This window comes from Tachypleus tridentatus, chromosome 13 (genome assembly GCF_004210375.1).
Source record: "Tachypleus tridentatus isolate NWPU-2018 chromosome 13, ASM421037v1, whole genome shotgun sequence".
Classification (NCBI taxonomy): Eukaryota; Metazoa; Arthropoda; class Merostomata; order Xiphosura; family Limulidae; genus Tachypleus; species Tachypleus tridentatus.
Window position 1 is genome coordinate 104,350,518 of NC_134837.1, and position 17,498 is coordinate 104,368,015.

Consider the following 17,498-nt stretch of genomic DNA (forward strand, 5'->3'; position numbering starts at 1 on the left):
TATCGTTGTATGTCCGTAACTGATGATCTTCTTTCATCTATTGCTGTTCAGTTTTAATGTTTTATGTGGTTTATCGTTGTATGTCCGTAACTGATGATCTTCTTTCATATATTGCTGTTCAGTTTTAATGATGTTTTATGTGGTTTATCGTTGTATGTCCGTAACTGATGATCTTCTTTCATATATTGCTGTTCAGTTTTAATGATGTTTTATGTGGTTTATCGTTGTATGTCCGTAACTGATGATCTTCTTTCATATATTGCTGTTCAGTTTTAATGATGTTTTATGTGGTTTATCGTTGTATGTCCGTAACTGATGATCTTCTTTCATATATTGCTGTTCAGTTTTAATGATGTTTTATGTGGTTTATCGTTGTTTGTCCGTAACTGATGATCTTCTTTCATATATTGCTGTTCAGTTTTAATGATGTTTTATGTGGTTTATCGTTGTATGTCCGTAACTGATGATCTTCTTTCATATATTGCTGTTCAGTTTTAATGATGTTTTATGTGGTTTATCGTTGTTTGTCCGTAACTGATGATCTTCTTTCATCTATTGCTGTTCAGTTTTAATGATGTTTTATGTCGTTTATTGTTGTATGTCCGTAACTGATTATCTTCTTTCATCTATTGCTGTTCAGTTTTAATGATGTTTTATGTGGTTTATTGTTGTTTGTCCGTAACTGATGATCTTCTTTCACGTGATTATTGCCCCCCGCTAGTACAGCGGTATGTCTCCGGATTTACAACGCTAAAATCAGGGGTTCGATTCCCCTCGGTGGGCTGAGCAGATAGCCCTATGTGGCTTTGCTATAAAAAACACACACACACACAAACACTCACCTGATTATATAGTTATGTGTTTTGTTCAGTCAGTTAAATGAATAACCATGCGCTTAAGTTACACCTCTTTTATTTTTCACAGGCTCACGGTGTGAAAGGGTACTCAACGAATGCGCCCGCCGTCCCTGTTCCTCCCAAAAGGTCTGTATTCCTACCATGTCAGCACTCGGTTATGTTTGCGAATGCCCCAGAGGAAAAACAGGTATTTTGTGCGAAGATGAAGCAAGCATTTGCAAAGGACCATTTTGCTACGAAGGTAGAGTTTATCTCCAGGACTGTAAACACAACTCAAACCTCTACATACAACAGAGTATGGGTGGTAGTACGTCAGAGTTACTGAACACTTTGCTGTATGTTATGTAGCCACATTTCTACACGGCTTCTGTTGATTAGACCAACACCTTTTTATGCGATAGATGACATAACTGACATTCTTATTTCTTTATTTTTGTTCTATATGCTAAGTGCTTAATTTTCTTTATTTTGCAATACATTTTCTAAAAATCGTTTAGCATTCCCCTTTTTCCTTCGAAACTTTATAAAAACGATGTATAAGTACAGTAGCTACCAAAGTAAATCGGACAAAATATCTGGTCTGGCATAGCCAGGTGGTAAAGGCACTCGACTCGACTCGTAATTCGAGGGCCGCGCGATCGAATCTCAGTCACACCAAACATGCTCACCCTTTTAGCCGTGGGGACGTTATAATGTAACAGTCAATCCCTCTATTCGTAGATAAAAGAGTAGCCCAAGAGTTGGCGGTGGGCGGTGATGATTAACTGCCTTCCCTCTACTCTTACACTGCAAAGTTAGGGACGACTATCGCAGACAGCCCTCGAGTAGCTTTGCGCAAAATTCAAAATATCTTGTTTATTTATTTTGTATTTTGCGCAAAGCTACTAGAGGGCTATCTGCGCTAGCCATCCCTAATTTACATTGGGCTATTCTTTCATCAACGAATAGTGGGATTAACCGTCACATAATAACGACCACACGGCTGAAAGGGCGAGCATGTTTGGTGCGACAGGGATTCGAACCCACGACCCTCGGATTACTAGAAGAACGCCTTAACACACCTGGCCATGCCGGGCCACAAAATATCTAAAATCATATATTTTCTCATGGAGACTTTTTTTATTGAACTTTCTCAAAGAATCATTTGTCCTTTTGACGTGGTTAACCATTTCAGGTCCATATTTTTTAGTTCAACTAATAACACCTTGTATTGTCACAAATTCGAAATGGATCGGTCGTGACCTAGTGGTGAATACGCCAGACTGCCAATCTGAAAGTCTATGATTCACATATTGTGGTCGTAAAATCGTACTCCGCACAAATCCCACTGTTTGGTGAAACAAAAGTGTCCCAAAAGTTAGCGGTGTGTGTTTGGGACAAGTTCCCTTTTCTCTAGGCTACAAGCTCGAAATTAGAGACAGCTATGCCCTGACAGTCCCTGTGTAATGTTTCGCGAATACCATGAAACAAACGAATGAAACTGAAAGATGTGCGTTCTAGATGGGTCCTCATAGGATTTGCGTTAATTGTTTAGTTTTGAGGCTCTGCAGATTTTTCTTCAATGTGATGTGGTTTTACACTTTACCAGAGGACTCATTACGATAGCTAATAAACACCTATCTTGTTTTCACTTTTCATTACAACCAATTTTTTAAGAACTCGACAGTTGTCACGAGTTGACTTTGATTACTCCCTGGGTGAATTTTAAGTGTCAGCTGTGCTTTTCCCAGGTGAATTTTTGTCATGTATTTTAACTCTCTCACTCCCAATTCAGCCATTGACGTAACACTTCTAACCATCAAAGGCTTTTAGGCTTTCGTAGACCTTCATTATCCATAGACTCTTTTATATATGTTCCTTATTTTGTAGACGTGTTTTGATTCAGCTTGAATAAGGTGAAAATCTTATAAGCTATTTTAAATATTATTGCATTTTAAACGTAAGATCTGTCAGAATTATAAAAAGGTACTTGTTGTTCGGAAAGTACACCAAATACCGAAGCGATAGTTTTTTGGTGTTGTCAGTTTCGTATTTTTAGATTTTCAACTTAGTTGGTTTTGTAAAACTTGAAATTAAAATTATTTTTAAAAATAAATATGTATCTTAAGCTTCCATGCGAACATTTAAAACACGCTCTTAAAATTACCTCTTCGGAAACTAAAATTGTTTTTTAGGGTATTTATATATATACTGTGTTTTTGATAAAGTTTAGAAGACAGTCGTCACCATCCCTTATTCTGAACTAAGGATCAGAGGGAAGACGGTCAGTCAGTAGCATCCTACCACCGACGCTAAGGGATTGTTTATCACTCTTATAACGCACCTATAGTTTAAAGTTCGAGGAATAGTTTTGATATCAAACGAATTTGAACTCAGCTCGCCAGCTCCGAAATTTTAATAGGAAGAAGAGATGAATGAACGACTTATGTAGTCTTTAAATTTATTATTGAATATTATAATTGAGTGTGGGTTGGAAAAAGATCAGTACAGTACAAAACTCGAAGAACAAGATTTGCTATATAAATGAAAGTAAATCTATAGATATTTAAGTATTGTCTTAGTTTATTTTATGAACATCATAATATGATTCATCTTCCCCGCTAGTACAGCGGTAATTCTACGGGTTTACAACGCTAAAATCAGGGGTTCAATTCCCCTCGGTTTACTCAGCACATAGCCCGATGTGGGTTTCCTAAACAAAAAACAACACACACATACTTCTGAGAAAAAAATATAAAGTCAAAAGTACAATACATACATTTACAATCAAATTTACAATTTGAAGAACTTGAGATGAAAATTGATTTTTTTATTACAAATATTACTCATTAAGAATAATATTGTACATAACTGATTTAGTTTTTATTAGAAAGCGATATGTTAAACTGATTTTCTTAGATTTCCTTTATTTTATCTTTGTTACCTTATTAGCTTAGGCATGGCCAGGTGGTTAAGGCACTCGATTCGTAATACGAAGGTTGCGGGTTCGAATTCCTGTCACACCAAACATGATCGCTTTTTCAGCCGTGGGGGTGGTATAAGGCGACGGTCAATCCCTCTATTCGTTAATAAAAGAGTAGCCCAAGAATTGGCGGTGGGTGGTTATGACGAGCTGCCTTTCCTCTAGTCTTACACACTAAATTAGGAACGGCTAGCGCAGATAGCCCTGGTGTAGCTTCGCGCGAAATTCCAAACAAACCAAGCTTAGGTATTTATGCTAATTTTAAACATATTGTTATTGTAACCCATGAGTTGTTTTTGAGGAAATTAAAATAGTGTTTCCAATCAGTTAGACAACCGGAAACAGACTGAATTATTTTGTACAACAACTTCCCTATCAAAGTGTAAAATAACACTATGTTAAAGACACTTCCTAACTAAGTTATTTATCTGTTGCTTTTGGACATTTGATGAATATTTAAATAAAACTGCTAGAAAATAATGTTGACCACTTTCCAAAATAGTACATGAGTTTAGTTGCTTCAAGTACTTATATTAATTGAAAAGAGCTTATCCTTATAGAAAGAAACAGCATTTCCTTTGGTGGAAGAAGTTTCGCCCAGTATAGCCTAAACGGGCCCGTGGAGCATCATTTCGCTGTCTATTTGCACGTTAGAACTGTCCAGACCAGTGGAAACCTAATGTTCGCCGCTGGAAGAAAGGATTACAGCATTCTTGAAGTAAGTTCTTGTGTAACAAGTAGTTAGTTCTTAATGTTACACTAATTTTCAAAGTTTTTCTTTTCGCACGATATTTCAATGCAAAAGCAAAAAAGAAGTACTTTATTTTTTGCACATACGTCTCCGGTAAAAAAAGACTCAAACTAAGTTCTCCCACCAAATTGCCAATAAAATAAAACCTTCACACTAAGGAAAGGAACAATCCATTGTAAATATCAATAACTGAGCTGTTTTTTATTTTTTTATTTCTCTTATATGTTAAACAAATGTTTAGTGTTATTGGTTTTACTTATTCTTTAAGCCTTTAATAATAAATCAGATATAAATGAGATAATTGTTCTAAATCAAGTGTGGATTTATTATGTTTGTCTCATTAATAGGATAGAGCGTATACCGAGCTTAGCGTATCGTAACTTTGAATTCAAGAGTTAACAATTCGTGTCCTGTTTTTTCAAACAATTGCTGATATTTAGAGAGTTGGCAGTGAGTGCTGTTAACTAGCTGACTTTCCCCCTCTTCTGTAAAATCACACAGTATTCTCATTGAATCTTAGACACACACTTTTAAGTTGTAATGATATTAAATGGTAATGTGACTTATTTGTTTTGTCTGTTTCGAATTTTGCGCAAAGCCACACGAGAGCTATCTGCGGTAGTTGTCCCTGATTTAGCAGTGAAAAACCACCTTGAAGGTAGCTAGTCATCATCAACCACCGTCAACTCTTGGTCTACTATTTTACCAACGAATAGTGGGATTGACTGTTACATTATATAGCCCTCACGGCTGAAAGTGCGAGCGTGTTTGGTGTGATGGGGACTCGAACCCGCGAACCTCAGATTAACCCTAACCACCTGGCCACTAGGTAATGTGATTGAAAGCACAGTTATTTTCAATGTGATAATTAACAGCCTGAATTAATGTGAAGAAATAAAACCATCTGAAACCTACTTTTGTCAGGATCTCTGTTAAAGGAGAGGGGGAGACAACAGTCTGAACCCGATCTCTAGGAGCAACAGACCCAAATTTTTAATTATTGTTAATTTATTATATTGATAGAACACTTGTCCTTTGAAATCTGGAAATATTTTTTTTACTGTAAACCATGATTGATCTAACTAGGTTAAGCTGAATATGTCTTATTCATGAGTGACTAGTAAGTGAAGTTTCGTTAAAATAGGGTAAAATTAATTAGAAGGGTTTCTACCAAAATAAGTACTGTCAATGAGAGTGGAACTTTCTCAAACGATTTTTTACGGGGCCTAAAATTCATTGTTGTGACCGTTCCTTTGATAGTGGTTTTATGTTTTTTGTATAATGTTATAAATTTTTCTGGAATAATAAATTTCAAAAATCATCTCTAAGTAATTGGAAATAAAGCCTACAGTCGTATTAATGTAGAATACTGTAAAGTGAGTCTGCTCAATCACGCTGAAGTCTAAATTAAATCGTTAACTTGTGATAATTAGTACAGCAGTACAACCGAATTAAGCACGCTAATCTTTAAAACAGGTTTTATACGTTGTTAATAGTCAAACAGTATGACTTACGAACACTGTATATACATACTGTTAGCAATACTATAACTCGTCACTTGAACGAATAGAGACAGATATTTATTTTGATTGATTGGAATTAAGCACAAAACTACACAATGGGCTATCTGTGCTCTGCCCACCACTGGTATCGAAAACCGGTTCCTAGCGGTATAAATTAGCAGACATACCGCTGTGCCACTGCGAGGCGGTATTTATTTTCTACGACGGTACTTTTAAATAAAAGTACTGTTATTTTATGAATCATAATTTACTGCAAGTCAGTATTTTTTAAGTAAAAGTAAAAAAATCGTATTACGGCTATTTGTATGTTAATCAAACTTATTGTTATATGGACATATAGAACGAAACTCACATGTTGTGAAATTGAAGATTTATCCATCTCCAATCGGTTCTTCATTATATGAAATACTGTGTAGGCTACATAGAGTTTTCAAAGAAAATGTCACGTTCAGTTGATGTAATAGTCCATTAGATTTTGTAAAGCTTCCACAAGTGTCTTTTGTTTCTAGTTACTATGGTAAAAATGTTGGGTTTCAGACCACAAGTAATAGTAACTAGATCTTCAGTACCAGTGCCAAAACATTATAGTGTGGAAGACATAAAACTTTATCCATTTTAATTCAACATGTCACACTGTTTGATGTAATATAATAGACGACGTTTTGTAATGACTCCACGTGTTGTATTTTTTCTTCATTATCCAGATGGTCAATGGAGTTGCTCAGTACAAGATGGATTTTGGTAGTGGAGAAGGTATTGTTCGTGTGGAGGACATAAAACTGAACGACGGCACGTGGCACGAAGTCAAGGTGGATCGTAGAGGAAGCAGAGCGACAATCAATGTAGACGGCCAAGCTGAAGAAACTGGAGCCGCACCTGGAGTCCACGACTTATTAAATCTAGATGGAAATGACGTGTATTTCGGAGCAGAAGTTAGATCTCTGAGATACGATGATGTCAGAATGGGATTTATAGGATGTATGGACGATATTCGCATCAATGGAGTGGAGCTGCCTTTACACGTTAACGGAACTGATAACATTCCCAACCTCCGCAGGTAGAGAATTAGAAAACCATCACGACTTAACTTCATTCTTTAATACTTAAAAACATTTCTTTTTTTATGGATGCCGTATTTTGCTGTAGAAATATGCGAGTTGAATTTCATTATATTTTTTGTCCTATTAAACATTAGCTTTTAATTAATTACTTAACTCTATGAGTATCAGGGGAAGTATAAGACACTTTTAATCAGTTCACTATGCGGATTTTGTATTTTTTGTTTAAAAAGATTAGTGTTACTTTGGAGTTCATCTGCATTTAAAATTAGAGTTTTAAAAATTTTATGTCTTTTTTTTCCTACTGTTTAGGTTTGTGAATGTGGAATTCCATTGTGGAGAACTGATTGATCCTGGGATCTGCGGAAAACAACCTTGTTTACACGGCGGCACCTGTAAAGATAATGAGGACTCTTTTACTTGTCTATGCTCGGCCCGTTATCTTGGTATCCGGTGTGAAATAGATACAGATCCATGTGCCTCCAACCCTTGCCTCTATGGGGGTACTTGTAGTAACTATACTAATGGCTATCAGTGCAAGTGCCTTCCAGGTTACAGTGGCAAGCGGTGTGGATATGGGCACTTCTGTAATCCCAATCCTTGTAGTAACGGAGGAATTTGTGAAGAAGGAACTTACGGACCAGTTTGCAAATGTCGGGGTTTCCACGGTGATAGATGCCAACTGGATCTCGACGAATGTCAAGCTGAGCCTTGTGGAGATGGGGCAACGTGCATCAATTTTCATGGAACATTTCAGTGTCAATGTCAACCCAACGTGACGGGCCCTCTCTGTACAGAACCACTTTTTACCTCATCCATTACCTCCACAAGCATGAACACTACGTTGGAAGAAATCATTGGTATCGTATTGATGATAATGTTTCTTCTGATTACCTCCATCGGGCTAGTGTGTTGCTGCAAGCGCTATCACCGCAAGTGCCGCAGGATACAGCGAAACGAAAACTTACAAGAAGACTCTACTGCAAATGAGTTGGTGGTCAAAAATTCAATGTTCCATCGAGATGACCCCAAACATATAACCAAGCTATGTCATCTGGAAGATACTTCTTTCACTAGGCCCGCAGTACCACCTCGACCCAAGGTATACACTCCTACAATACAGGAGCCCTACCACAACCTGATTAACGTCAGATCTTACGAGCAAGTCGCTGAAAATTTGGATACGTTTCCTCGATACAGCACAGATTTTCCGCGCATTATAAAACACCCCCAAACAATCCGAAATCTGCCCTCAACCTCCAACCTGAAGTTATCGCGCACGTCCTCCGTCAGTAGCAACAACACGAATGCGGAAGAAGGCCTAGAAGAAAGAGTCCAAAATGGTAAAACAATGATTCTCGTTAGATTAAATATCACTTCATGTATTCATTTCGACAATAGTTCCACTAATCGTAAGGCAATTATAATTCAGAAACAAAGTATGCACAGTTGATTACGTTTCTAATACAAAAGGCAAAAGTTACTTTCTGGTTAGCGTTGAGTCCAGATTATGTTCATTGCCCCTTTCTCGAAAATTAACATAGAAATTGCTAAACGAACCTTTTCAATATCTGGTCAATATCCCGTATAAAGTATAACCATACTTTTCGTTTTAGAATTCAATTCGAACACTGACTAACTAAAATAATCTATAGACAAGGGTTTTTGATAACTATTTCAGTTCCTTCTAAAGATGCCAGAGCAAGACTAATGCCCCCAGTGGCACAGCGGTCTCGCACCCCTTGAAACCAGGTTTCGATACCCTTGGTGGGCAGAGCACGGATAGCCCATTTTTGCATAATTCCAAACAAGCAAAAGTAATATACAAGTTCTCCAGAAATTGTTATTGTGAAACTTCTTGTTGTTCGTTCAGTTTACATAATTATTTTAAACTTTTGCATTGTTCTTGTTTTCTTCACATAAAACTACACAGTGGACTATCTGCGATGTGTCAATTGCGGAGAATCGAATTCCGGTCTTTAGTGTGTAAGCTTTAACCTTAACGCTGACCTACCAAGGGATCCCAGAGATAAATTTCTATATATAAGTTTTTATTAGCTGAAACAATTATAATCTATATTTAGTGTTTTTATCCAGTGATTTCAAACAATAATAAGTGTTTTTATCAAAAAGATATAGTCGAAAAACTGAGTATACAGTACTGTGCAAAAGTGTTAGAACAAGAGAATATTTTGTCATTCTTTCTATTTCATGGGACTAATTCTTCCATGCAATGACAGAACGTAAATTTCAACATTATGGTAATGCTTCACTGATTCCTGTTGACAACTGATTGAGCCAGGGTGAAAATACTTATCATTCTTTAGAATTCCCATATAATTGTACCAAAGGTATGTCACAAGGGTTCTGCTAAAATGAACGTACTAATCAAATGTAGGGTCTGAAGTAACTACCATGGTACCGTGTCTAGTGTCTTAGCTACACAGAAATAAGCTAGCAATGAGTTAACATTTGGTACCGACATATGCTAGAAGAAATCAATTTAACAGCAGTCCATAAATAAACCTTTATAAAATCAATGTTTATTATTATATATATTACGTTTTGTTGTTGTACCATGGTTGAAATAGCGTAGAGAATTGTCAATAGAGCAGAGAGTTTGCATGAAAACTTTGCGTGATGCTGGTTGGACTCTTAACAAATTGCTGCAGACTTGAAATGCTCCCTAAGCACTTTCAAGTACGTCTTAGATCGTGAGACAGGTTAATCTGAAAATAGAAAAGGAAGAGACAGAACATCTAAACTCAATGATGCTTCTGTTAAGTGTCTTAGTTCATGCAGCCTTTGGGACAGAAAGAAGATTGCCACTGATCTCAAGCATGAGATAAACCACCATGTACCAAATGACAAAGTGCCCAGACCTACAGTATCGAGAATACTCAACGATAATGGAATATTTTTTCGTGTAGAAGTTTAAAAAATATTTACTTTGATTTTCAAATATTATCAAGAGAGTCAACCGCTGGTTTTGCGGTAAGTCTATGGATTTACAACGCTAAAATCAGGGGTTCTATTCCCTTCGGTGAATTTAGGAGATAACCCAATGTGGCTTTGCTATAAGGAAAATACAAATAAAAATTGTCAAGAGATTGAAATGTGTTAAAACTGGCCTGTTAATGATAGGAAATATTTATTTCAAAGGGTAGGTTGCACTTCCGGCGATAGAAGGGTGAAAGGGATTTACCGCAATTTATTACACCTACAATAAAGTATAGGGGAGGCAGTGTTATTGTTAGGTGTGTTTCTCCTGAGGCGACAGGAGATATTTGCAAAATAGATGGAATAATGGACCAGCACAAGTGTTATGGTAAGTTCAATATTTTCTGTATTATTGACAAGGGATTCTACTACCAATAAAATAATGATCCCAAACACTCATTCAACCTGTGCAAGCTGCTAGAGTAGTTCAAATCATGCAGTGGTCCCCGCAAAGCCCCATACTCAGGCCAACTGAGCAGATCTGGTATTTGATAGATAAGAAATTTCAAAATCAAAGTTACTTCCAAACAAATTTTATGGGAGTGTAATACGGATATTTGAAGTAAAAGCCCAAAGAACACTTTCATTAAATATGTTGCAACCATGCTTTAAAGACTGTCTGCAGCTATTAAAGTAAAAGGGAGACACATGAAATATTTGAAAGTAGCCTGAAATCTAATTTTGACTTATTTCGTCCTAACACTTTCGCATAGCACTGTATAATATAGTTCTGTTTTCACTATATTACGACTCAGTGTTCTCTTTTTTGACTTTACAATTCAACCAGCAAATAACATATTTTAGAAAACAATTCTTTACGTAGAGTATTTATTTTGCCAGATAACTGTGAACTCAAAAACGAAGAAAATCTTCACCATGGTAAGAAAAAAGTGCATTTTTAACAATCTTCAGATTATTAAAAATCAACATTTAGAGACCTGGTTTGTTTCTATGGGGGACAGTAATTGCTTTGTTTCCGTTCTGTCTTGGTTGCTGTAAATGTTGCAATCCTGTATTTATTATGTGTACACAACCTACCAGTAAAGAAATATACACTCACTCCAGAAAGGATACAGTTTATTTAAATAAACAAAGATGAAATAAGAGGTAGAAGATTACGATTAATAGTTCAACCCTTGCAACATTTAAAACACAAACAGCGTACACATCGAGGTTACAAGAATAAAAATAAAGACCTGCAAAACTGTACTCCACTCCTGTTGAAAAATATCGACGAAAGTGTTTCTAGAAGCTGTTTATTTGGAACAAAGAGCATTTGTTTTTGAATTTCGCACAAAGCTACTCGAGGGCTATCTGTGCTAGCCGTCCCTAATTTAGCAGTGTAAGACTAGAGGGAAGGCAGCTAGTCATCACCACCCACCGCCAACTCTTGAGCTACTCTTTTACCAACGAATAGTGGGATTGACCGTCACATTATAACGCCCCCACGGCTGAAGGGGCGAGCATGTTTGGCGCGACGACGATGCGAACCCGCCACCCTCAGATTACGAGTCGCACGCCTTAACACGCTTGGCCATGCCGGGCCTGGAACAAGGAGCAATCGAGGATTTACCACTCTTATTCAATACGGCATATATCTTACAACAGAAGAATGGTAATATCTTTGCCTTCAAGTCATAATTTGGTGAGTCGGCGAAAAAGCAGAAATTCAAGCTTACTGTGCCTCGTTTCGTATTTGAAGATAGATAAGTAGAAGGTCCTGTCTGTAACGAGAAGCAGTGACACACTACTTGCTGTGATTGTCCATCTGTCTGCCACTCTGTATTATAACAGCAACATCATACCTTGCAAACTGCTTAACGAATGTTCTTGAGATGATGGCCGCCAACGCAAGTGTGTTTACTCTCTGAAAATTGTATACAACTCTGGAACCTTCGGTAAAAATTTACAATGGCCTAAGATAAAAGGATTTGATAGCATTTGACTTGACCACTACCATCAACTTACAATATTGCCTGGAGTGAAGAATGTCATCTGTCTATCTATTCTACAGTTGTATGTCATGCTACAGCAATAATGTCTAGTGGAACTGAAACAAATTTGCACCTGTTCTGCAACAATGGCGGGCGTTGGACGTGGATCTATATTCACACTTCATATTTCAGCGTAAAGAATCCATTCTATTAATTTTAGGCTCGGAGCCACGCAAAAACGTTTGTTTTCTGACGTGATAGGCCTGCAGTGGACAACACTCTAGTCACTGTAGACAGCGGTATTGCAAGTGACCTAGTGATTGATTTTTCATTAACTTCGACCGCCCTCGCACCATCCAGCTACGTGACCTCGTAACAATATGATAAAGTCCTTACGTTCGTGGTATAGCTTTTGGTACTCTATGTTTTTACCGGCTATACCTGTATTTATTAGTCAGGGTTATTTGAAAATGGCATCATATAGTATATTTACCTGTGTTATCAAGAATGTCTATTTATTTATTAGTGGGTTGTGTACTGCTTTAATTGGTTTGTTATAAATGTAAATTAGGGTTACAGATCTTGTTTAAATGTTTGCATAACAGCAAGTGTTTGGCAGTAGTAGGTGTCTTGTTCGATTGTAAGTTCTGAAAACTTAGGTTGTTTCGTAACTTGACTATTTTGTTTGCAAATGTCAAATCATTGCATTTATATATTGGTATGTACATAAAGAATATATCTCCACTTACAATAATATAATTTAAAAAATGCATTTAATTTGTTTACGATAGGTAGTACTACCTCATTAATGAAAGGAAAAAAGAAATTAAATATTACTTTTGAACACGGTCACAGCAAGTTGTGTGTATAATAAAGCACACGCTGTTGGTAAGTGTTGTTACGAGGTGTTTATACCAATGAATAGTGAATCCCCCAACTGAACGATGAGACTTGTAAACAAACCCTTTAAAAATATGAATATAAACATGTTAATTATATCCACTCTGATTATTTTAAGAACATTATTTTGTATTTTAGTTTTCTTATCAAAAAACAATAATTTTCATGTCACGTAAAAACAACACATTTAATAAAAGTATATCTATCTTGAAAGTATATATGAACAATGTCTAAAAAAGAGATAGCTCAAATGATTGATGGGATTTGCAAACGAAATGCAGTTTTAAAATTAATGTTTTACCAGTTGTGAATATAAATTATGTTTGTGTTTTTATCTTAAATATTCTAAGTTAATCATTAAATGTAGATAGACAGTATGTATACCATGTAATGAACGATGAATCTGGAGAAATCCCATCTGTACCTCTAGTGGCCACCGAAGCATTCTTAGTTGATTAAACCATATTTGAGAGGATAAAAGTAAACTCTTAGGAGGAGTTAGTGGGCAAATAAACAAGCTTCTCAGAAATTATAGTAGGATTTCTGACTGTAAGCAATTCATAAAGTGTCCAAATATTATTATTATTATACCATTAATGAGTTGATAGATCTAATTTTATAATGAACGTAAACTGTACGAACACACACATATATAAATAAAAGCCTAAAAAAAATTAAATTAGAAACACTACATAAATTAATAGGATTTCCAAGGTACAGGCTGTAATGTGGGATATAAAATCTGACCTGGAATGTGGAGGCATCTTAGAATTATAACTCACACTGCAGTGGGAAACGTCGTCTATCAGTCTTAACCTCCGTTCGCCAGTCTCACATAAGGAAATTCATAAAAAAAAATCAAATACAATTTTCAAAAGAAATGCGTGTTAGGAGAACGAGATGTTGGAGCTTAAGCCTATAATGTCCCATATCAATATCGCCCTTCAGTGCCTGCAGACAACTGTGGGAAGGTGAGTGCTCTCCAAAGTATAAGATAAAAGAGAAAAACGAAATAAAGTACTACCACTTGGAAGTATGTAAGATAAACTTACCCGTTGAGAGTTATACAAGTTAGTTTACATAACTTGTTTGGGTTTTTTTTACCCCATACTGGATAATTTATCCACTGTTCTACTACTTACGTTAAATTGGTACTTTACTACTATAATGGGGGTTGGAATTCAGATTATTTATGTTTAGCTGACAAGTAGAGTATTTTTGTTTTCATTACTTTTAGGTTTTTAGTAAAACCATTTCCTGAAGAATGAACTTTGATATCACGAAACCGGGAGAAAAAATTAATAAAAGAAGGGGAAGAAAATATAATATTCCAGTGTTTTATTATATATGTGTATAACACTAAGATGTCTCCTGAGAAATTCCCAACTAAAGCTTTTATTTGTGACAGGTTTCATCTATATAGATTCATCAAATATTTTATGAATACCTACATATATTGGAATATAATGTGATAAATATTTCATTTGTGTTTGTTTGTTTTACAAAAGTGTTTATTTCCTGTCAATGTTTCCATACTTCACAACTTATAAGAATGAATTATATAAATGATGATCATATTTTAGTTAAAAAAAAAAGAAACTGAACAAAGTAATTAAGAAAAACGCGTTTGTAATGGCGTAATCATAAAATACTTTTAAGTGGTTAAATAATTATCATAAAATATTTATGGATTAAATATTGCTATTGTTGTCTTGATATATGTATTGTTTGTTTGTTTATCTATGATGTAGACTTTGACATGGACAAACTCTACTCTGGAACAACCGTTTGCACTCATCAGTGTATATCTTCTACTTCTCCGCTAGAGGGTATTGTACGGAGTCCAGATGGGGAAATTCAGCTTGTGCCTAATATAGAAGGGGATTACCACTCGCATTCAGATCACAACTATGAACAATTAAAGTGTAATAACTCTGAAATTCAAACTGAAAATGAGAGAACTATCGCACTTCAGCCGTGTCACGGTGTTGAATTTTACGCAGATGTGACATATAACAACAAACAATGTACAGTAGCGCCCTCTTTAGAACACTCCAAAGATGATGTCTGTGAGGACACCCCTCCCAGAATGTGTCAGATACGTTGCAATCGTGAGTCATGCGCGTGCGCGAAAGAATCAGTTAGTGACTTATCAGATGACGACATAGTTTCTTACGGTTTTCCTTCACAGGGAGGTCGAGGGTTCATGCTGGAATTAGCCTAAAGTCTTAGTGAACCCCGTACTTACAAGAGTTGAGACTGGCAATCCAGTTCAAACAGTCAATTTTCCCACTGTCATTTCATGTCTCACAATATCGTGCAATGGTTCTGTAACGATGAAAAGTTTGTGGTTATTTAAACTAGACTTTTGTCTGTGTGTAAATATGGAAACTTTACTACTACGTAGACATCGCTGGAAATAGGGAATGAATTAATAGATTTATAGAAACAGTTATTTATACATGTATAATGTAAATGCAGTTCATCACTATTGGTTTGTTGTGACAGTGCGTTTTGTCTTGGGGTTCATATGTTATATTATTATTAAATATATTGTGAGATAAAAATACTTTTTCGTATTAACAGGATTTTGTCTCTCTCTCTTTTTTTTAACGTTTTCCCTCTATTGTCAAATATCATTAAATCAAGCTGAATTGGCGACATCTTTCAACCCAAGACCTTGCATGTTGTAACCCAAATGGCGAAATAGGGCCTGTTCTTGAACCCGGCATGGCCAGATACTCGACTTGTAAACCGAAAGTCGCGGGTTGGAATCCTCGTCACATCAAACATGCGTGCCCTTTCAATCGTGGGAGAGTCATAAAGTGACGGTCAATCCCACTATTCGTTGGTAAAAGAGCAGCCCAAGAGCTGGCAGTGGGTGACTAGTCTTATACTGCTAAATTAGGGACGGCTAACGCAGATAGCCGTCGTGTAGCTTTGCACGAAATTCAAAACAAACAAACAAACCATGTTATTGTGCAAATATCTGCTTAAAATTCCATTATGCTCGCTTTTTGCTGGATATACTAATAATTCAATTACGAGTAACGTTTGTTTTTGTTTTGTTTTTTAAGTTTTGTCACATTGAATACTGGTAAATATTTTCAATCAAGCCGAAAAAATGCCTTAACTACCATGGTATTACTAAAAATTCTGCTTCTGCAATCACAGCTTTGTCGATTTTAGAAGTTCCCTAGTGGCACGGCGGTATGTCTGCGGACTTATACTATTACAATCTGGTTTCGATACACGTGGCTGGCAGAGCATAGATAGCCCTTTGTGTAACTTTGTGCTTAATAACAAACGAACAAACAATTTTAGAAAAAAAACTTAATTTGTCGTTTAAAAACGAAAATAGCACACACACACACACACACACACACACACACACACATATAATGACGAAAGTTCGTCAAATGAAAAGAAACGTAGATTTACCTATTTATATATCGAAATGTTTTTATAATACATTTTTACCTTTTCTCGTCTTCAAAGACACACACGTACACGTAAATCGTCCCCCGCTGGTACAGCGGTATATCTAAGGGTTTACAACGCTAAAAGCAGGGGTTCGATTCTCCTCGGTGGACTCAGCAGATAGCCCGATGTGCCTATACTATAAGGAAAACACGCACACGTAAATCTTTCTGTTGCAAATCAATTGAGAAAAAAAAATGGCCAGAGTGACGGACCGGATTTTGAAAGAAGTAAAATAGAAGTAGCTGCAGAAAAAAAAAAAAAAAAGTGATTTTCCATGTGGTCATCAGTGACCTCTATTATGTTCTTGACCATAACCTACTTACCATGCCGTAATTATCTATTTATCCATATGTGCCTATGTATTTATGTCTATATATATATGTGTGTCCATAGTGGTATAAAGTACATGAAACCGAAATAAAATGAGAAACACGTGAATCCCATTACAAAAAACAAAACAAATATGCTTTAGCACATTCAACGTAGCTTTAAGAGTACAGGTAATGCTTTCAGAATAAAGCATCCAAACATAATCAGTTAACTGACCTCAATACTTCTGCTAGTGGATATGACATCAAAACCTATGGTTGAATAAGTATGCAAAAACAGCATGAGCCTTTGTGGCTGAACACAGTAAAAGACTGAGCGATTTTTGTTAAATATATTCTAACACATTTATCCATATGTGGCACGGATAATTTCGAGCAAGCTTCGGACTTTCGAACGATCAGATAAACGAAAATATCGTTTATCATTCAGAATATATATACATGTTAAAATTTTCAATATACGAAAACTTTAATGAATATATTTAATTTTGTACTATTCAACCGAATTAGATATTTACAATAACTTTATATTTTGTAACTGACTTTCCCTATTTATTTATTGGGCCTGGCATGGTCTAGTGCGTTAAGGCGTGCGCTTCGTAATCTGAGGGTCGCGGGTTCACGCCCGAGTCGCGCCAAACATGCTCGCCCTCCCAGCCGTGGGAGCGTTATAATGTGACGGTCAATCTAACTTTTTGTTG

The 17,498-nt window shown here is 36.2% G+C and overlaps 1 protein-coding gene and 1 long non-coding RNA gene across 2 annotated transcripts in view; one reads left to right on the plus strand and one right to left on the minus strand.

Annotated features, from left to right (window-relative positions):
* LOC143237006 (fat-like cadherin-related tumor suppressor homolog) overlaps positions 1–15,573 on the plus strand; it is a 333,382-nt gene extending 317,809 nt beyond the window's left edge. The window contains exons 29-34 of the mRNA XM_076475799.1: positions 925–1,098; positions 4,380–4,537; positions 6,798–7,150; positions 7,464–8,494; positions 10,992–11,030; positions 14,737–15,573. Of these exons, the coding sequence (XP_076331914.1) occupies positions 925–1,098; positions 4,380–4,537; positions 6,798–7,150; positions 7,464–8,494; positions 10,992–11,030; positions 14,737–15,209 (2,228 nt within the window). The 3' untranslated portion in view covers positions 15,210–15,573. The remainder of the gene's footprint in view (positions 1–924; positions 1,099–4,379; positions 4,538–6,797; positions 7,151–7,463; positions 8,495–10,991; positions 11,031–14,736) is intronic.
* LOC143237008 (uncharacterized) overlaps positions 3,199–17,498 on the minus strand; it is a 39,273-nt gene continuing 24,973 nt past the window's right edge. The window contains exons 2-3 of the long non-coding RNA XR_013019835.1: positions 16,466–16,604; positions 3,199–3,549 (exon numbers count right to left, since the gene is read on the minus strand). This is a non-coding gene — a long non-coding RNA (uncharacterized LOC143237008). The remainder of the gene's footprint in view (positions 3,550–16,465; positions 16,605–17,498) is intronic.